This window comes from Mesocricetus auratus, unplaced genomic scaffold, assembly GCF_017639785.1.
Source record: "Mesocricetus auratus isolate SY011 unplaced genomic scaffold, BCM_Maur_2.0 Super-Scaffold_100015, whole genome shotgun sequence".
In the NCBI taxonomy this organism is placed as follows: Eukaryota; Metazoa; Chordata; class Mammalia; order Rodentia; family Cricetidae; genus Mesocricetus; species Mesocricetus auratus.
In genome coordinates this window covers 28667609-28688542 of record NW_024429198.1, presented here as the reverse complement: position 1 = coordinate 28688542, position 20934 = coordinate 28667609, and the positions used below count along the sequence as shown (strand labels likewise).

At 45.7% G+C, this 20934-nt stretch overlaps 1 protein-coding gene across 1 annotated transcript in view; it reads left to right on the top strand.

Moving 5' to 3' along the window:
* The window catches only part of Ice1 (interactor of little elongation complex ELL subunit 1), a 46421-nt gene that overhangs the window by 3972 nt on the left and 21515 nt on the right, over nt 1-20934 (top strand). The window contains exons 2-12 of the mRNA XM_005065452.4: nt 7025-7083; nt 7508-7542; nt 10273-10291; nt 11015-11126; nt 12161-12237; nt 13105-13142; nt 14923-15005; nt 15290-15329; nt 15410-15466; nt 18032-18118; nt 19946-20355. Of these exons, the coding sequence (XP_005065509.2) occupies nt 7025-7083; nt 7508-7542; nt 10273-10291; nt 11015-11126; nt 12161-12237; nt 13105-13142; nt 14923-15005; nt 15290-15329; nt 15410-15466; nt 18032-18118; nt 19946-20355 (1017 nt within the window). The remainder of the gene's footprint in view (nt 1-7024; nt 7084-7507; nt 7543-10272; nt 10292-11014; nt 11127-12160; nt 12238-13104; nt 13143-14922; nt 15006-15289; nt 15330-15409; nt 15467-18031; nt 18119-19945; nt 20356-20934) is intronic.

Here is a 20934-nt window from a genome sequence, read left to right as displayed (position 1 = left end):
GCATGAACATGAATGAATGAATGAATGGATGAATGGATGGATGGATGCTGAGAGAATTGTTAGAGAAACCTGCAGTTAGCACCGCCCTCCTCCTTTGCAGAGAGCATCCCTCCCTTCTCAAGAACTGTCAAGCAGTGGATCCCACCTGCACACAGGGTGTGCCAGAAAGACCCAGATGGCCTCCACCCATCATAAGCTGCTGATCTCACTATTGAGAGAGTTCAGTTCCAAGCAGCATAAACGAACCTGGATTGGACAAGGAGAGAGCAGTGTCCAATTAGGAGCATTGCAGTATAAGCTGGTGATACTGCAATGTCTGACCCTTCACACTGGCGTCCACACAGGCCTTGGGTAGTGCAGAAGGGGCTGAAACAGGTAGCTTGGAAGACTCTCCTTTTCCTCTAGGACAGCAACTATCAACCTTCCTAATGCTGCAACCCTTTAATACAGCTCATGCTCTGGTGACCCTCAACCATAAATTTGTTTTGTTGCTACTTTATAACTGTAATTTTACTACTGTTATGAATCATAATATAATGTTTCCCAGTGGTTTTAGGTGACCCCTGTGAAAGGATTGTTTGACTCCCAGGTTGAGAATCACTGCTCTAAGATGTTGGTTTTGTGGTTTTAATGTGCCCCCCCATTTGCTTTCTCTAAGCCAGAGTTATACGTGGTCAAAGTTGAGAGTGAAAACTGAATATAATGTTCTTTCTATAAGACAACCTGCAGCACTGTCCATGTCTTTTTTGCAAAAGACACGATTTTTAATTGCTTACATCATGTACATTTTTATAATGAACCTTCTTGTCTTTTTTGTAAAATTTTTTTTTTAGTTGAAGACCATGTAGATTTCTAATCTTGGAAGTTGAAGGTGGTGCACTCATGCTGCGCCTGTCTCTCCACAATCCCTGCCCATCCTCTTACTGTGCAGGGCTTTGATTAGTGGGGTTGAGATTGTGACCACTTGTCAATTCAGGTTAAATAGGCTAATCCAGACCACAGGTTAAATATACTCTAATGTACGTCATTACTTTTGCATTCCTTCATGGTTTCTTAATTGCCCTAATTCATAATAAATTTTAAAAGACGGTATAGTATGGCTGGTCTAGGCTGCTCTGGAACTCACTGTGGAGCTGAGTTACGGGATTACAGCCATACAACCACCATGCCCTGTTTAGTAATTGGACTTCAGTTTTAGTTTTTCTTGTTGTTTTGGATCATGGTTTGAGGGGATACAGTCCATGGAGAATTCGTGGCAACAGTAGTATGAGACATGTGCTCTCTCTGCGCCAGCAGTGGGGTTGCTGGGAGTGAGTGCGAGTGCTCGGCCTGATCCATTCCATGTGGCACCTTAGCCCTTGGGATGGTGCTGCCCTCATTCACAACAGGCTTCTGCCCTGGGTTAAACCTCTGGAAATTCCTTCCCTCACAGATGCTCTGTGTGCGTCTCCTAGGTAATCCAGATCTAATCAAGTTGACCTTAAAAAGTAATAAGAATAATTCTTTTTGCTCTCTATCCTAAACGTGAATATTCACTGCATGCTGGAGATTGCAGCTGACTGAACATATAACTTGGCTGATCCTAGTGGCATGTCTCCTGTTAAGTTATGCTTTTCAGTTTCCCTACCTGAAGCATAGAACTGAGGCAAGTAGAGGGTAAGAAACATTGCCCCATCACTCAGTCTTTCAAATGAATGTGGAGCTGAGGTTTGTTTGCTGTCTCTAGCGTAGTACCTGACATTATGGTGCAGCATCTGGAAGCAAGGCAGAGTAGCAAAGACCTTGAAAGAAAACGAGAGAAGAGAAGCATTTCCATTTCAGAAAGAGTTGGGAAATGCCATCAGCCTGGCGCAGTGGCACACTCCTGCAATCCCAGCTCTCCCAAGTTCAGGTCAGGAGGAGCTGCAGCTTCCAGACTAGTCTGGCTGCCAGGCGATTGCTGCCTGAGAAAGGAACCTTGAGTTCTTTCATTCCTCCAGAGTCCACCTCCGCCTCTCCTGCTGATCCAGGGCTGTGCTGCATCCCCACTTGTCCCCGCCTACACTTCTTTTCTTCGTCATCTTCACTCTGGGGTGACTTCATGCTCTTGGCAGACCCTGCTTACATCTTCTGGTACCTCTCTGAGCAAGGATGTCTTAGGGTGGAAGCCTGCGGAAACTTTGCAGATTTGAAAATATTTCTTATACAGAAGTTTGAATTTTCTTTCAAAATTGGGATGTCTCCCTGGGTAGGGCCCTGGTCTCTAGCAAGACCCTTCCTGCTTCAGGTGCTTAGAAGGTCTTTGCCCTGTCTCCACCAATCTGAAATCCTAATTCTGTGGCTTCCTGCTGGATGTTGGAGAAGAAGTTCCCTCACATAATGGGGACTGGGGATGGGGCCCAAGGCTTAATACTATCTCCCATGTCTTTCCATTTTTTCTGTGTGCTTTGTCCAGAGCACTTGTCATTGGGCCTGTTTTCTTCTGACACCAAAATTTGGTGTCCTTTTCTTCCTCCCTTCTCTTGTTTAGCTTTTCTTTTCTGGGACCTTCGGTTGAGTTCTGTGGTCAGAACTTGAGTCTGTAATTATGCTCTGCTGTTTGTAATCTGGCTACAGCTTAGCTAATGTAAAATGCATCCTCTTGATGCATGCAATCAGTCAATGATCCACACATGTAAGCAGTAGGGTGATTACCGGTAGCTTCCTGAGACGTTTCCTTCCACCTTCCCTCTCAGAAGCCTCTCCCAGCCAGCACTCCTCCATGCCCTCCTCCATGCCCTCCTCCCTGTGTCTACCGCCAAGTCCTCACCTATGGCTTGCTTATTACAGACAGTTACAAGACTGGGATTAGTGTGTAGGGTCTGCTGTGGGTGTTGCATCCAACACGAAGTTTAAGGGTTCATGTGGTAGTTGTATCGCTGACTGCTTTGCATTGTCAGTATTGGGTTGCCCAACCATCCATCCTTTAATGGGCCTTAAGCTTATGTTTCTGTTTGTAGCGTGAGTGTCGCTACCAGAAGTATTACTATGACCTTGCCATGCGTATGTTTTCTGTTATGAGTGTGGGCCCAGGAGTGTGATACTTAGTCTGGTGGCATCAACTGTGATCAGGGGCTAGTTTCCTACATCCTTACCAGCACGGGCCATTCTTCTGTGATTTAGGTGTCCTAGTGCCTGATTTTCTGTGTGCTCTCAGAGTCCCTTTAACTGCACATGGCTTCTCCAGTGTGCCATCATTTATGTCATTGTGTTAGTGCCGTTGAGTTTTTTTGTTTTTTGTTTTATCCGGCTTTTGTTGTTTTTGGAAGTCTGGCTATGACTTCTCCCATTTTCCATTCATTGTAACTTAGGTTTGGAAATCTTTGATTAATTAATGCTGACTGCAAACTGACTGTGCAGGGCTTTTGGACTGCTGTGTGATGATAGCCTCAGTTAGTTACCGATGGAGGGTTAGCTGGTGCCCGCACTTGGATCTTCCCTCTGTCTTCCCAGGAAGACACAGGGCTGGGGCGACACATGGCCGTTTTCAGATTTGTTTGCTCAGGTTTCCTCACCCCATGTTTTAGGTCAGCACTAGAGCGTGTGTGTGTGTGTGTGTGTGTGTGTGTGTGTGTGTGTGTGTGTGTGTGTGTGTGTGTGTAGCACTTTCCCTCATGGAGTGGGAAGCAGGAGCTGGCCTCCAAGGCTTGACAGAGGGCTTGCAGCTGGTTCTTGCTTGAGCTGCAGTCTCCTTTACCTGCAGAAGAAACTCAGCATGACACAGCCTGCTGAGACTGCACAGTCTACTGTGCAGACCCACTGCTTCCGTGTCTCACTCCGACTCCGAGCTGACACAGATTACATCTGTCTTCTTGTGTCTGTCTCTCAACCTTGTTGGTCTGTGCTCTGTGTAGAGACAGTGGTTCCGACATGGTTTTAGGTCCTTTCAGCTAAGCAGTGCAAACACCAACTGTTCCTCTTTCCTGATCAGTGAGTCTGAGTTAGAGCTCACTGATTTTTTTCTGATCTATTTTAAACTAATTGTATCTGCAGAGAGCTTTCTAGGCAAGGTTAATCTGAGGTAGGGTAGTAGTTGCCAGGCTAGCCTAGAACTTCAGCATACCACTGAGGAGAGGACAGTGCTTCAGTCACGGACACTGGCTAGACTGCTCTTCGCAGCTCATGTGGAAAAGAATGGTGGGTTTTGGAGTCATTTTTAACATTATTAGGAATACTGGATATCGTGCAGAAAACAGTACCACACGCAAAGATTAGAGCGACACGGAAGCTGAAGGGGGTTTAAACCCAACATGGTATTTAACTGGAGTTGTCGTTGCCTGCAGTTGTCTTCATCTCTGCAATTAAGGTTGCCTCAGCAGTAGAAGTATATTGTTGAGATCCACTACCGATAACAGGAAGAAACCACATATTCAAACAAATGCTAAGTGTATCTCATGAGGACCAATTTTCGTATGCACAGAAGTCTCAGTGCATGGCTGACCTTGTTCTTATTGAAGACAGGGTTGACTGTGACCATGCTTGTTCTAAACATCACTGCAGGAAGACAAGAGCAAAGGGGATAAGCACAGCACTAGAAGGGTAGCAGTGTCACTGGGGCCTCTGGGTGGTACAGTTGGGCGCACAGGATGTCCAAGAGAATCTTGGGTCAATCGCTGACACTCTGGAATTTACTTTGTGCATTCTGTTTTGCAAACTTTTACATCTGTTTGTAAGTGACATTGTAAAATGAACAAGTTTGTTGCAGTCAACAGATACAAATTAGTTATATTCCTTCACAAATGTGAGACCCACTTGAGAAATGTAAGAGGAGCAATGAAGATGGTATTCATGCAGGTGATAGAAACTGGTGTGGTTTTAGGAAAGCATCTGAGAAGGGCTCTTATTTAGCCATAACCAGCCATAGAGTTAGAGATGGAAACATGCCCCTTATATCCCTACAGTACTTGTGTTTGAGTTTGGGAGAGGTACGTCTTTGCCATCTTAAATTGCATTCTCTTGATACCATAAAGGTGGTGCCTAGTCCTCATCTGAGCTCGTGTCCTCCTGCTAATGCACTCCCCTTCTTGGAACTGGGGAGCCAGGTTTGCTTATGTTAGAGATTCTTTGGCTTCTGGTGTGTTCTGACTGCGTCAAGGTTATTGTGTTGGTGCTAAGTGCATGGTGGAAATGTGAGGTGTCTGTGCTGTCAAGCTTCGTGTGCTTTCCTGTGCTTTGATGGTGTTCCGGGGTCATCCTGATAGTGGTAAACCACGACACATAACTAGTCCATGTAGAGGGTATGTAGTATATATGAAAGGTTTAAGTGTTGGCAGCTGCATGTGCTGGTGTTGCTGACGAGGTCATCTGTCACCTTTTGATGTAAGTTTTGGGAGTGTGCATGCATAAGAATAAATCTTAAAAGAGGTACAGACATAAATAGGAAAAAAGAGTGTGTAAGTGCTAGATAGCATAAGATAATTCTCATCTTTATATGAGAAAGACCCTGCTAAATTTGTTTCTGGGAGCAAGGCCTCAGCATATACTCAGACACACTTAATTCTGTCAGTGTTTAGACACCTCCGTTTGCTGTATGAGTGTCCTTGAGTGGTTATTAGCAAGCACACATATATGCAAATGTGGTGAGAGGCTACTGCCTATCAAATACTGTGGTTTACCAAGCAAGTGTCAGGCTGTTAAGGAAAAAGAAAGAATGCCCAGAAATGACTGAGAAGACCTCTCATCGTGGATGAGGGGTAGGGAGTGACTGGGGAGATGGCTGAGCCAGGAATGGTGCTCTCTACCCAAGCCTGACAATCTGGATTCCATCCATTGAACCAACTCCACAAGGCTGTCATCTGACCTCCACACATGTGCAAAGTCACTGTCCACACGGACATGTACAGCCACACAATAAGTTATTAAATAAATGCTAATGGAAATGTCTGTAAGGCTATCCAAGATCACAGCTGTGGAGAATCAGGGAGGTCCATTGCTTGCTGTTAAGAAAGATTGAGCAGGACCAAGTGCCCTTCAGAAGAGAACTGGGACATTGAGTCCCCTGGGAAAGGTGATGAAAAGCTAAGTTGTATGGAGATTGCAGAGGACCTGTAGTTTTCACTGCATTGGTCTAGCCTGGGTTTGTGCCTGTTTTAGCTGGTATGTATTTGTAGCTACAAAATGATACAGGCACTGGAGTGGAGACAGTACTGTCCTCTCCAGAGCCTCTGAATTGATGTGAGACTGACTGTTGAGACAGGAGAGCTGGGTGTAGTTCCTGGTGTGAACCTGCCTGTATTAGAGGCAGGAAATCTACTGTGGTGTGTTTAAGACTGTACTGTTATTCTTGTAGTTTTTTTTTTTTTTTGTTGTTTTTTTGTTTTTTTTTTTTTGGTTTTTCGAGACAGGGTTTCTCTGTGGCTTTGGAGGCTGTCCTGGAACTCACTTGGTAGTCCAGACTGGTCTCGAACTCACAGAGATCCACCTGCCTCTGCCTCCCGAGTGCTGGGATTAAAGGCGTGCGCCACCAATGCCCGGCTTTATTCTTGTAGTTTTTACTGATTAGAAAAACTGACATTTAAAGAAACCAGCTTAAAGAAAAGAAGAAAAAAAAATCTGTGTTTTAGTTGTTGGGAACATCTGGGCAGTGTAACTAATCACACCATGATCTTCAGTTTCCTAACAGGATTTGGAACCAGACTGGGGTTGGTCCCTGCAGTGTACCACAGGTCCTCATAAAGTGACATTTTAACTTAATATTGATCCCACTATAATGTTTGATCTCTGTCGTGTTATCTCAGTCTTTATTATTTTGCTATATTCTGGTAGATTCTATGTTTCTGCTAAGTAGTAGGCAGTCAGTAACTTGTTACTGCCCTCTGGCTTCGGTGTGAAGGGACATGGCAGTTCTCACAGAGGGTAAGGGCTGGGGTTGCACAGGAGAAGAATTGCCCATTTCTGTTTGTGTGGTGCTGTGAACCACCTGTTTATATGTGCATGTTGTAGGACAGTTATACAGAATGAAATGCTATAGCAGCATAAATAGCTTACTGTGACTTTTTTCTTTCAGAACCTAAATGAATATGTTGAAGCATTAATTGCCTTGAAACAAAAAATTATTAATACAGAGTAAGTATATCTGCATGTTGAAAGACTTCTTCCAGTCTGTTCAGCTGGCTGAAGTGGGTGGTGGTTTGGTACCCCACAGTGGACACAGTGGCGCTGGGTAGAACCACTGAAACTCTTGTTTAGTGACTCCCAGCTTTTAGTAGAAAGTTATCTTTGCCATATTAGATTTAAAAGCTGTTTCTCTCTAAAACTGTTCTGTGTGCTGGGGTCACACTGTTGTATGCTACATAATGAGATTTAATTATTTTAATATTGCTTGATAGTCTCATGTTTCAAATTAAAAGCTCATAACACTTGTGTAGTGCATTGAGGAATCAGGTGATGTCAGCCTAGCATGCCATCTAGAAGGATCTGAGCCATAGCTTTTTGTGGTTTACTTGCCCAGTGAGTGACACGTGTGCCTAATCTCTCTCGTCTTTTGCAGTAACCTGCTGACGGAATATCAGAAGAAATGCGATGATATCCTTCACTTGTTTGTCCCTTTGGACATCAGCACTGACTTTTGTGTAATAACTCAAAAGATAAGAGGGCCCTCCTTTTTAATCCTTCTAAAGGCAGTGTCTGTTGCCTTAAGGGGAGCCCCTCTCAAAAGCACAGCCAGGAGCACGTCTCTTAGTGCAGTAGCAATGGCTGTGTACTGGGGATCCCAGAATGAAGTCGCCGAGCATCTCTCTTGTTTCTGTGGCTCATTTGGACTGTCTTAGGGTCTGCAGCCTTTTAGTGAGTGGATTTTCCTCCTGCATAGGGTGTGACATCAAGTGTGGGGATACATCATTGTAGCTGCATCAGTGCTTGCTAATGTGTGTCTTTAAATCTACTAAAAAACAATAAGATGTAGGAAATTGATCTTGTTCTTACTGTAGAGCATTAGTGTGTGCTTCTATAAACCATATGGGTAATGCATTTGTAAGACAGTGCTCAGTTTAGATTCACCACTGGCTTAGTAGAGGTCGAGCGAGCACCTCAGTTAACATGGTCAGATGTTTATAGCAGAAAGAAGAACCTGGTCCTGCCACTTCTTTTAGTGACACCCGCCTTGGGTTAAACCCCTCTCAAAAGAACAGAACATTTTCTTCCCCCAAATCAAGTGTGCATAGAGCCGTGGAGGTTGGCAGAGAGCTGGTTTCCCATTCAGTACTGGGGCAGCCCTGGGTCCATGGTCTGCAGTACTGTGAGCCATTTAGCTGATTGTGGCATCTGGGCTTGCTTGTGGACTCACAGTTCATTTGAGCTCTGTTGTAGTGACTTCAGAGCCTGAATGTCACATTGAGCTAAAGGTCACTGGACATTCCTGCAGGTGATTTATCCTGTTGAGATGTATAGGACAGCAGGACTGGAGGGACAGTGTGTAGGCTCCAAAGGACGCTGTAACGATAAGCGACATACAATTACTGAAAATAACTAAGTATTTATTGTAGAAATTACTCACAAGATACCAAACAAGTAACCCAGATGAGCCAAGCAGTTTTCTGCTGCCGAACCGGAAGCCGAACTCCGGGAAAAGAGAGCGAGACTTCCTGTGTGCTGTCTTTTATGCCTTCCCCCGTAACGCCCCCTAGCCATGCCCAAACGTGGGCCTGGCTAGTGACGTAGTTCCGCCTATATACATATACGTCTTTACGTCCAGCCGTATACGTCTTTAGTCCTGCCTAAAGTGGGTGTGTTTAGTGGTGTGGTAAACCGCCCTTTTATTACCTCATCTGTATGCGCCTCTAGTAAGTCACATGTTTAATGGCGGCATACAGACTTCCTCCTACAACAGTGTCTTCAGTTGAATACAGGTACTGTCAGAAACAGTTGTCACAACCGCTGACGAGAAATAGTAACACACGGGAGGCTCAGCATTGGAGCAGTATCCTTACGGCACTTTAGAGAAGCAGTGTAAAACCTTTTGGTGGTTACAATAATCTCATGATAGAGTAGGTGGTCTAATTTTCTAAAAATTTCCCATCAAATTTTAAATAAAAATAAGTTCTTTTTCTTAAAAAATTATGAATTACGTGTCTGTGTGTGGGTGTGTGCACATGCGTGCAGCACCTATGGTAGCCATCTGGTGTAGGTGTGCTGGCATCTGAACTAGATACTCTGGAAGAGCAGTGTGCCTATTAGTAGCCACTGAGCCATGTCTCCAACCCCAGAACACTTCCTTTACATAGATAAAACTTGCAGTTATTAAATTTTTTTGAGATGAAAAGATTTGGCTTCAGCCACAGAAACTAATTTGAAACACACCCTTGTCATTGTCTGCAAATATCTACTTGTTACCTCAGAAGTGTAGCTGTCTTAACTGCTGGGGTGCCAGTGTCTCTGTTTAATGTAGCTTCTTCCTAATTGGATCACTCGTAGCACCTCTTCTGAAAGCCTGGGGCATCTCCTCATGAGGTTACTACATCCCCGTGAGACTGAGGAGAACCAATGTGCATGTCTTGACCTCGAGGAGAAGTGTGATCCTGTGGCTTTGTGGAACCCTACCTTTTCTGCTGGATTGCCTGAGAAATGGAGGAGGGTTTGGGGTTCTGCGTAAATAAAAGTATTTTCCCTCAGTTAGATCAGTCTTAATTCTTGTAGTTCTAATCAATTGATAGTAGAGAAACAGATGTTTTGACTTGGGTTCTGTCTTAGTCAGTGTGCTAATGCAGTGAAGAAACACCATGACCAAGGCAACTCTTAGAAAAAAAACATTTAATTGGGTGTTGCTCTCAGTTTCGGAGGTTTGTTCTATTGTCATCATAGTGAGAAGTGTGGTGGCATGCAGGCAGGTGCTGGAGCAGTAGCTGAGTGTTACTTCCTAATCTGTTGGTGGATAGTGGTCAGGGGAAGGGATGTTGGGCCTAGTGTGAGCTTCTTTAAACTGCCAAGCCCACCTCCAGTGACGCATTTCCTCTACAAAGCCACACCTATTTCAGCAAGGCCACATCCACTATTCCTTCTAACCCTCAAATAGTGCCACTCCCTGGAGACTAAATATTCATATCTATGATCCTGGGGGTGGGGTGGGGGCGTTCTTACTTAAACCACTAGAGTCATACATTGGTAGGTAGGGATAAAGTAGACTCACCACTGTTAGAGATGCGTGTGTGCAAATTGTGCAGCATTGTGGTTCAGCCTACGTGCACACGATTCCCACAGAATTTATCTTCAGACAAATATCAGAAGATAAAGGTTCAAGTTTTCTTTAACAAGTTTTACAGCTGCAGTTTGCAAGAAGGTGAGCTGCCTGACTTCATATCTGTTGATAACACCTGAATGTTTGTGTAGAGGTGGATATATGGCAGGCCAGAGCCTAGGAGACCTGCTTAGGATTGAAATGCTTCAGATGCTCCCCTTGCAAGCAGATTTGCATGGTCCTATCAGGTCCCTCAAATGCATCAATTACATTGACTTCAAATTAAAACCTCTGGCTTGTTCCAGTAACTGTTAACCACACTGTGAGCTGAAGTTCTATTACTTTTGCCCTCACAATTACACTGTTCAATGCCATTTATCCTGTGTTTATAACAAAATAAAGCCACTAAATTTTAATCATGTTTTATGTTCCAACTATAATTATAATTATAACCCAGAAGTTAGCATGAAGGTATAAATCATTGCATTTGGATTACACTTATCATTTAAAAGTCAACATGAGGTTATAAATCAGGTATAAATATCATCACTGTATCACTTAATTGGAACAAATGGGGGAAGATGAGGATCAGAAGATTGGACATGCCAGATGTTTGGCAGACTTCTCTGCTGTATTAAAATCTGTTGGGCTAGTTTCTGATGTTGCTTTTTGGTAGTTTCATTAAAAAGTTTGTTATGCCTAAAAGATAAAGAACAGTCTGATTGTCGGCATGAGCAGGAAGAATCATTTAGAGTTAGATTTCAGTAATGCACTCCAGCTGTCTGTGCTCAGTGATGCTGATGCCTTGTCCTTGTTCATTTTCAGAGAGAATAGCATGCTGCATCACCAAGTGGAGCAGATGCTTCAGAAAATCTCCCCTCTGCAGAAATGCCAGGAGGAGCTGGGATCCTTGAAAGCAGAGCTGGAGGAGAAAAAGGTGCCCAGAGCCACTTTCCTATAGAGGGTCACTGTCAGTGTGAGCATCAACTCCTGCCCTTGCTAGAGCCACTTTCCTGTAGAGGGTCACTGTCAGTGTGAGCATCAACTCCTGCCCTTGCTAACTGGAATTCAGGAGCGTTTACATGTTAGCAGAGGATGTAAGTGCTAGAGGAAACCCTTCTTTGTCTCCTTGTAGAGCACCCTGCTCTGGTTGATGCCTGTCTTTGGAATGATTCATGGGACTCTGCACAAGGGTCAAAAGGCTTATGTGTAAACTCTTGTGATTATATGTTCCCTGCAGTAATTATCTCTCTTAGTCTTAAATTGTCTTTTCTTAAGTGGGAAATAGCATGTAGACATTCAGAGTTAGTGGTAGGAAAATCATTGTGTGACAATGTGGGAAATACTGGCTTTCCTTGGTGGTACAGGTCTAGCCTCAGCTCAGCAGTCAGGGCCTCTGCTCTGGTAGATCTCCACTGTCCTTTAAATACTGCTCTGGAATCTTGAGCCACTTAATATGAATGGTCTTGACAGATGGGTTTGGTGACTGTGCTTAGTCTCTCTGGTTTCTTAGGACCATGAGGTCCACAGAGAGCCGCTCTCATTCACATATTTCAGGTTCTTAGAGGTGAGTGTTTGCTCATTTCCTTTGAGGGAGCCAGGGCCTTGAGAGAAGATGCTTCAGATAGGAGACTGCTGCTTTGACCCCTCATGGGCTCTGTTCTTCAAAGTCAAGCCCTTTGAAGCAGTGCCCTCAAGCTACTGTATAGCCTTCCTGCTGAGCTTTGTATTTTCAGAGGAACCAGGGGAGCGTGTCCCTGGAGTGCATAGCAGAAGCATCCGAAGCTCCAGCTAGGTGGCCGAGCTGAGGAGATGGAGCTGTCTGGGTATTATCCAGCCTGGGTCCTTTCTGGTTCTTTTCAGAGAAGATTGTGGGCCTTGCTGATGATTCTGGCTGTGCAGTCAGTGTTGTGCTACCAGATGAGAATATAGCTTTTGGGGTGATACTTACCTTTCCTGTTTCCTTGTTAGAGTTGTCTGAAGCTGTATCAGGACACTCACCAGGAATACGCCCGTGTGAAAGAGGAATGTTTGCGAAGTGATGCCCAGTAAGTGGATTACTGTTGACCTGGGACTTTCATCTTTGACATCGGAATATTTGTAAATAATGGTGTCTTCTTTCTTCCTGTTTCTGTTCATTGGTTATAATTAATTAGCTGTGTAAACTTGGGCTAATCTCTCAGTCACAGTTTTCACCAGTGTCACATGGGGGTCAGCACTGTTGTGACCAAGGGGTCATCTGGTGCTGAAAGGCTGCACACACAAAGGTATTGGCCATGCTTGCTTTGTCATGTGTGAGCTGCACCTATGTCTGTGTGTCCAGATCCAGTCGTGGGCTCCTTTACAGGTATCACCTGTTGTAGTGTCTCACTGTAGAAGGGCCTTCGTTACCAGGAATGAAAGGGGCTAAGCATCTTGCTAGTTATGTTGAAGTTTGGTACACCATGCAGAAAACACCAGTGGGGCTGTATGAGCCATTGCTTGTTGGGGCTGTGACATGGCAGTGTTTGAGAGACTTCCTGAGCTTCCTGCCTTCTTTACTCTCACTCTCCGCCTGCTGCTTCCCTTGCTCACAGTGCGTGTTCCTGAAAAGTCCCTGGTGGGTTAGGTGCAGGATGGACCAGGAGATCTTTGGACACAGCCCAGAGATGACACTGTTGTCTAAAGTAGAGGCCTTGAATATGTTTGTAACAAACTCTCAATAGGCCCTTTTTGTGTTTCTCAAACCAAGTCAGGTTTTTAAAAACCCATTTTAGGAATACTGTATAGTAAATAGTGTGGTGTTCTTTCTCAGGCTTCTTCTACCATAAGCTCAATTGCTGGTGATTTAGTTATGAGTGAAAAGCTCTTATGTGCACCATGTGTGATGAGTTGTAATTCCCTTTGCCATCTAACTGACAAGGCTTTATTACTAGGAAGAAGAAGCTAGAAGCTAAGGTGAAGAAGCTGGAAGGTAAGTGCACCTGTTGTTTGCTGGCCAGCAGAACCATGTCATTGTGCAGACCCTGGTAAGTGTGAGGCCGAGTGTCCGTGGGGTGTGCTAGGAAGGGGGCATGTCCTCCCCTCAGTAGTCAGCTCTGTGTGTGGAGATGAGTGTGTGCTGCTCTGCCCAAACTAATCCTTTCTCTGTAGCCCTTTGCTGTCACAGGCAACATGGAAGGAAGCGCAGCGATTCCATTTTGAAAGTTGGCTCTTGTAGCTATTTCTGCTTCTTTTAGTCCCAATTGAAATTGGTGGCTGCTAGAAAAGGCAGCCACTTTGTGTGTTGTCTTGGTCAGGGTTTCCGTTGCTATGATAAACAACATGACCAAAGCACTTTGAGGAGGAAAGGGTCTAGTTGGCTTGTGTATCCAAATCCATTGAGAGATGCTAAGGCAGGAACCTGGAGGCAGGAGCTGATGCAGAGGCCATGGAGGATGGTGCTTACTGGCTTGCTCTTTGTGGCTTGCCCAGCCTGCTATCTTATAAAAACCAGTACCACCAGCCCAGAGGTGTCACCACCCACAATGGGCTAGACCCTACTGTATCAATCACTAAGAAAATTCTCTACAGGCTTTCCTGTAGCCTGAACTATGGAGGCATTTCCTCAGTTGAAGTTCCCTCCTTTCAAATGACTCTAGCCTTTGCCAAGTTGATGTCAAGGAATTGATGTACATAGATAGTTCTGGTGTACACACATGCGGGCACACACACACACACACACACACACACACACAGGTTTCTTTAAAGTGCCCCACCCTGCTTGAATTTGCTGCTTCTGCTTCTGAGTAGGTGGAATACAGAAGGTGCACTGTGATCTCTAATGTCCTTACATCTTACTCAATAGCATTTTCAGAAGTCAGCTAGGAATGGAATGTCCATTGTGTTTGCAGTTACTTATGGGTAGAATCAGGTAGAGGCAATGACTGTGCTATCACTGTCTGCCTAGCATGATGTTCAGGTGTCTGCCTACATGAACTTCCTACATCCTGGTGGTTGTGCTCTCTTTCAGAATGAGGTGTTTGCATGCACACTGTGAACTTAGGAGCTCCAACTTAGTAACTTGGGGGCATTTAGAACAAGACTGCATTAAGTATTGCCATCCTCGGTTTAGGTATCAACTCTGCAGATGTTTGGATGTTGTCTGTCTCCTGAACGTTGACAGGCACAAAACACACGGCTGTGTTCTCAGTCTGTCCTCTCTTGTATGTGGAGATACGTGGACTGTCTAAGAGGCTGTATGCAGCTTTGAGAAGAGCCCCGTAAAGTCAAGTGTGGCCTTTGATTTTAGTGTAACAAAAGTAATTTTCCTTATAAATTGACAGGACATAATGAAGTGTTGAGCACAGTGTAACTCAGTGAGAAAAGAACTCTTGCTAGTGTCTAGTAGGGCTTTGCTTTCCTTTCCTTTGCAGCTGTCTATGTCATGTCATTGTGATGTCCACCCTGGCTAGGTTCTCACAGGTGTGTGCATCGTGTGGTGCTTTTGAACCAGAAGAACGAGTGATTTGCTCATAGTCTAGAGGTCTGCACACTGTCCCAGCCAGATTGTTGATGGAAGGATTTGGAGTTGCTGTGTCAGGTGTGGGAAGGGTCCTCACAGCCTTAGTCAGTTCTGTAACTTCATGAGTAGGTAGTAACTATCATTACATTAGTCTAGTTTTAGGAAAGGAAAAAGGCTGGCACCAGATCAACGGGATCAGGCCACTAACTCTCCCCTCTTTCTGTTGCTTTGCTGTACCTATTACACATAGAGGCTGCCATCAAGCAAACTCAGGACTTCAAGCAATTGAGAAATGAAAAGAAAATACTTGAAAAGGAATTTAAGAAGACACAGGTACTGGGTAAAATGATGCACACACTTTATATCCCTAACTCATGGCCTCTGTGGACACAGGTACCGAGTAAAAGAGGCACACACTTAACATTCCGACCTGGGGTTTCTGTGGACACAGGGCCTGTGTAGAAGTTGAGCACACTTTAGATCCCGACTCGGCTTCTGCGGCATCCAGGCTGTGGCTACAGTCACTGTCTATTACCTTGCACCCGTCTGACCTTTGCTCCACAGTGTTTGCTTCTGTACAGCATAAGCATTCTTGGTGTTTCTCTCCCCCACCACAGGAAAGGTTTGATGAATTTACCAAACAGAAAAATGAGAAGGGTGAGTATTCAGTTAATGCTTACATGAAGAGCCAGTTTTAGTGTGCAGTGTTTATTTTAAACCCTTCTCTTTGTTTTTAGAGTTGAGACACATTGGAACACAGATCTCAAGTGACTCTCATGGAAGCATAGATAAAAGTGAGTATCCTAACAGTGTGGTTTAATGCATGAGGGAGGCACAAGGAAGAAAAGGCAGGAAGCACAGGTGTGTGTGTGTGCGCGCGCACGTGCGTGTGCGTGTGTGCGTGCGCGTGTGTCTCAGATAAAATGAAGCAGAGAACTGACTGTGGGGCTCAGTAGTACCCATGTGAAAGCAGTAAGGGCTTCAGAACAATTCTGTGTGGATTAAAGGCTCAGAAGATATGGAGTAGATTGAAGGTCCTGTCCACTAAGAAGTACTGTCTGCTGCACACCCAAGCACATGAACCTATGCCAGACAAACCTCTTGCCTCTTGGGGATTCCTTCAGAAAGGGGCCAGTCTTCATTGGGAATGTCATGTTTGTCTTTGAAAGAAGGGCATGAAGCAGGTGTCAGAGTGTAAACCATATACCCAGTGTTCTTTAGAACACTTTTCAGAACTTCATTAAGGTTGGCTACTATGACTAAAAATGTAAGTGTGATGTTGATAAAATTCTCTCCTCCCTTAAGTCAATAAAGCAGAAAAACTTGGGTGGTTTCGGTGACTGGCCTTTGATCATGATGATAGCAGTCCCACAGTAAATGTGGTCAAGAACAGGAGAGCCTGTGCCCACACAGGCTCTGCAGCCACAGCAGTATCAGTTCCCAGTGTCAGTCAGATGTGGAGTGGATGACAGATCCACTGGGAAATGGGATTAGAACAGATAGAGTGTGGTGAAGCTGTGTCGATGATCATGCAAACCTGCAGTGTGTTTTATTGAACCAACTGGAGATGAAGAGTAAGAGCCGCCCTTTTTCAAGAGGCGGTTGTCCAACATCGGGTGTCTGGAGCAAGACCCATGGCAGTGCACAGCATCCACAGGAGGACGAGGGCGGAGCATAAACATCTAGAGCTAGTGTTACTTCAGCTCAGCAGGATGAGCTGCCACAACAGCAAGTCCTTTAAAGAAAGGGCTGGCTGCCACACTCAGCGTGGCCTGAAGACACTTTTGATCCCGAGAATGACAGTGCAGTGGAAAGTCAGAAGAGTTGCGAGCACCATAGGTTGTGATAGAAGAAGAGACACTTGAGAGATGAAGCCTATGTGCAGTCACAGCTAAGTCACAAAGCTGCACGGAAGAGTCCTCTGCTTGTTGGGAAGGGCTAGCCTGGGACACCTGTGAGAAGGCATGTGTGCTCTGTGGTATCGTGCCTGTCCTCCAGGGGCATGGAAACGTAACCTTTTCTTTGTTTTTAGGGGTCTTTGCTGTTGTGGGTGTGTGTACTCAGCAGGGATCTATCTGGTCAGGTCACTTAAACAAAGGGGAGGACTTGAGGAGCCCCCAGTGATACATAGCTGGGTCGCCCTGGAATAGAAAAGGTGCGGCCGACTGTTCAGACTCTGATAGCTAAGTCAGTTGCGCTTATCTTGATGTCCCATCCATGGACTTAGGTTTTGGGGTGACATGGTTCAGTGTTCTTAATATGGCGGCACTGTATTAAAGCCTTGGCTGATTTCCTGAAGGTTTTAATGGATTCTTGACTGGGTTAAAGATTTCACCCATTTCTTTGAAGTCTTACTTTAGGAACTTATTAGTTTAATTGACCTCAAAATTGTTTCACATTGAAATTTAATCACTATGAGTTATTTTTTTAAATCCATGCTTCATCTTAGTTGTGTTTATATTTTTATAAGTATTTTTTGCCTTGATTGATATTTTTGGAATTTGTATATTTAATGAGTTACAGAAACTTTATCCCTGATACTGTACTATTCCTATGCTTTCATCAGACCCCTTGTTTACATGTTCCTCTTGGCCTTTCAGCTTGGGTCAGTGGTTCTGCAGCAGTTGGAGCGTCCAGACATCTTTGGAACTTTCAAAGTCCCGGCAGTTTCCCATCCTTGTGAAATGTGCCCTCCTCCCTGCTGCTGTGGGCGCCACTCCTCCCCTCTGGCCCCATCCATGGGCTCTGTACAATCTCCCTCCTCTGGGTGGCTGCTGCATGGTTGTCTGGTGCCTCTGCTGATGTACTTATGTAACTGAGGGGTGCTTTGCCATTGTTGTACCCAGCAGTCTGGAACAAGGGCACATGAGAATAGAGAGAAGCCCTGATGTCTTTATAACAAGTGGGCGGGGTCTTCCGAGTCCTTGCCCTAGAACAGTGGTTCTCAACCTGTGGGTCTCAACCCCTTTGGGGTGGTCAAACAGTTCTTTCACAGGGATTGCCTAAGACCAACGGAAAACACATATTTACATGGCTATTCATAACAGCAGCAAGATTACAGTTATGAAGTAGCAATGAAAACAATTTGATAGTTGGGGGTCACCACAAAATGAGGAACTGTATTAAAGGGTCACAGCATTAGGAAGGTTGAGAACCACTGCCCTAGAAGAAAGAAAATGCAGACAAACCTGTGTCAAGTCTCCAGTTTTCAGCCAAAGCATTGCCAGACTTCAGTTGACAGTGGACAGGTTATGCATAGTGGCTATAGTGGGGATGTAGGGGTGCCATCTCCTAAGTGGATAAGGAGTCTCGCTGGGCTCCACAGAACTGTGGCTGATCTGGTGCCTTGCTCTTCACAGGGAAGGTGAAAGTTCTCCTGAAAGAGCTCTGGCTCTGTGTGAACACTGCTCACAGGCTGTCCGGGGAAAGCTGCAGGCGCATCCCAGGTGAGTGGTACCACAGGGGCTCCTTACACATGAACTGACATCGTTTGCCTCCACCTGCATTGCAGCCTCCAGTGTGCAGCTGAAACATATGAAGTAGTATGATCTAATCCCAGCAAACAGTTGACTTTTGGTAGCAGCTCTCAGAAGAGCGCTGGGAGGGGAAGCTAAGGCATGCTTGACCTTGTGTGTGGAAGAGCTCCTGTACTACTAAGTAGCTTCTTTCTGCTTATCTTCACACAAGAATGGTTAAACAATGGAAAACTCCCTTAGAACTCTTTTCTAATCCTGTTAACTGTGGGGCTCACGGATTTGCACATGTCCCCCCCATACAGGGCTCTAGTCCCAGACTCCATTTCCCATTTCTGCTCGAGACTGCTGGGGCCTGGTAACAGGATATATGTCACACTATGATCCACTGAGGGTAGATCTCCTTTGCTTCCAGTTTGCTCAGTGAAGATTTTTTTAATCTCATCCATTTGCATTTAGTTACTGGAATTCTCACATAAGAAAGGCTGTCCCTGTCCACTATGCGTCTCTGGTCTATTTCACATCTGGGTAGCTCAACTGTTTCCCAGTGCATTGCAGTCCCATGCCCTCCTCTCCTCTCCTCTCCTCTCCTCTCCTCTCCTCTCCTCTCCTCTCCTCTCCTCTCCTCTCCTCTCCTCTCCTCTCCTCTCCTCTCCTCTCCTCTCCCCTCCCCTCCTCCCCTCCTCCCCTCTCCCCTCTCCTCTCCTCTCCTCTCCTCCCCTCCTCCCCTCTCCCCTCCCCTCCTCCTCTCTCCCCTCCCCTCCCCTCCCCTCTCCTCTCCTCTCCGCTCCTCTCCTCTCCGCTCCCCTCCCCTCCCCTCTCCTCTCCTCTCCTCTCCTGTCCTCCCCTCCCCTCTCCTCCCCTCCCCTCTCCTCCCCTCCCCTCTCCTCCCCTCCCCTCTCCTCTCCTCCCCTCTCCTCTCCTCCCTTCCTCCTGTCCAGTGCTTTGTAGTCCCATGCTCCCCTCCCCTCCCCTCCCTTCCCCTCCCCTCCCCTCCTCCTGTCCAGTGCTTTGTAGTCCCATGCTCTCCTCCCTTCCCCTCCCTCCCCTCCCTCCCCTCCCCTCCCCTCCCCTCCCCTCCCCTCCCCTCCTCTCCCCTCCCTTCCCCTCCCATCCCCTCCCCTCCTCCTGTCCAGTGCTTTGTAGTCCCATGCTCTCCTCTTGGCTGCTGAGTCTCTTCTGTTCCTTATGTCAGTGTCTCTCTGCTCCTTCCCAGTGTGTCACAGTCTTGCACTTACTGGAAGCTGCTCTGGGGACAGCTCCTCTGTGCCTTAGACATACTTGTCCTGCTTTGGTCACTTTTGTGGTCAAGTCTCACCTTGAGTTTCTGTACCACTAATATAATCCCACTTCCCTGAAGTGGTCTGGCTCTTGTGTAAAACAATTTTACAGCTGAAACACAACAGTGGGCATTTGCAGCAATGCCGTGGGCTCCATATTTCTTGACTAAATAATCTACTGAAGTTCATGAAACTCAAAGCCAACCAATGTCAAAGCTATCCATAGACATTCTGTACAAGGTGCATGAGAGCATTATTGAAAGGAAAGGGTCTCCAGTGTGCTAAGGCAGTAAGGCCTCTGTCTGCTCTGCTTCTGTGCTTCAAGCTGGGTTGTGCCTTGACGGACCACTCTCCTTCCACTTCGTGTCTCATCTACGAGAGAACCTTAGAAGCCGACTGATGACATTTTAAAGCTGTGTACTCATTTCAGCTTTCTGCTAGTAGTTTGACCTGTTATCAGGATGTAATTTGTAGGTTTTCTTGGCATTAAATATGTGATGCCTGCTTCTCTCCTGCTCAGAAAAACCCGTGAAAGAAAACAGTGTCTCCAGAGCCTCTGGGGAAGATGAGTTGCTCCCAGTGCCAGGCAGCCCTGCCAGGGCGGCTGATATGCGTTCTTTCTTCACCAAGTTGTCAATGGAGATGGAGGGTGACTTCACTTCCTCTGACAGTGCAGAAGACGAGCAGCCCCGTGGAGCAAGCCCTGGTACAGAGCTTGCTTGTCATGAGCAAAGTCATCCCAAAGTCTCAGTGGAGAGGCCTGGCGATGGCAACGGGACCAACATCTATGACCATGAACACTTCTTTGATGATGATCTTCAAGCTGCAATTGACTTCTTCAAACTTCCTCCTCCTCTTCTGTCTCCAGTGCCCTCACCCCCTCCGATGACATCACCACACCTGGGCTCTTTATCGTCCTCCCTGGCGCCTGTGAGTTGGCTTTCTGAATTTTAATTCCACATGGATGTGTTTGTCCTATGTACAAGCTATTTCAAAGGTATTAGTAGTTAGGCAAGATGTGTCGTTTTAGCCAGTTTTACTGTGAAGTAATGTAAGAAAATAAAGTGTGCCAGGGCCCTTTGCATCAACATATGTAGTGTGATTTTCTTCACTGTGTATTATGGTTACATTTTAATTGTGCTTTTTATGTAGGAAGATAGTATTTATTTTTATTACTAGTGCATAGTACATGATAGGCATGGCGGGAGTGAAGCATGTTCTTACAGACCTAGGCTGTTTCCAAGACAGTAAAATCTCCATGTCTAACGTTCCTGACCCTTGGCCCAGCAGAGTCTCAGCTTTGGGCACATCTTCAAATGCTCACATTCTCTTGCTCCACTAAGGAGTCCTGGCATTCACTTCTGTTCCAGACTCCTAGCCAGGCACTGTAGGCTCAAAGGTGATGGAGGATACAGTGTTGGGTTGTTGTGTGAATGTAAGACCAGGTGTGGAGTATAGAGCGCCTCTGCTGAGTAGAACTTTTCAGATCTGTGGGGCTCTACCTAGGAG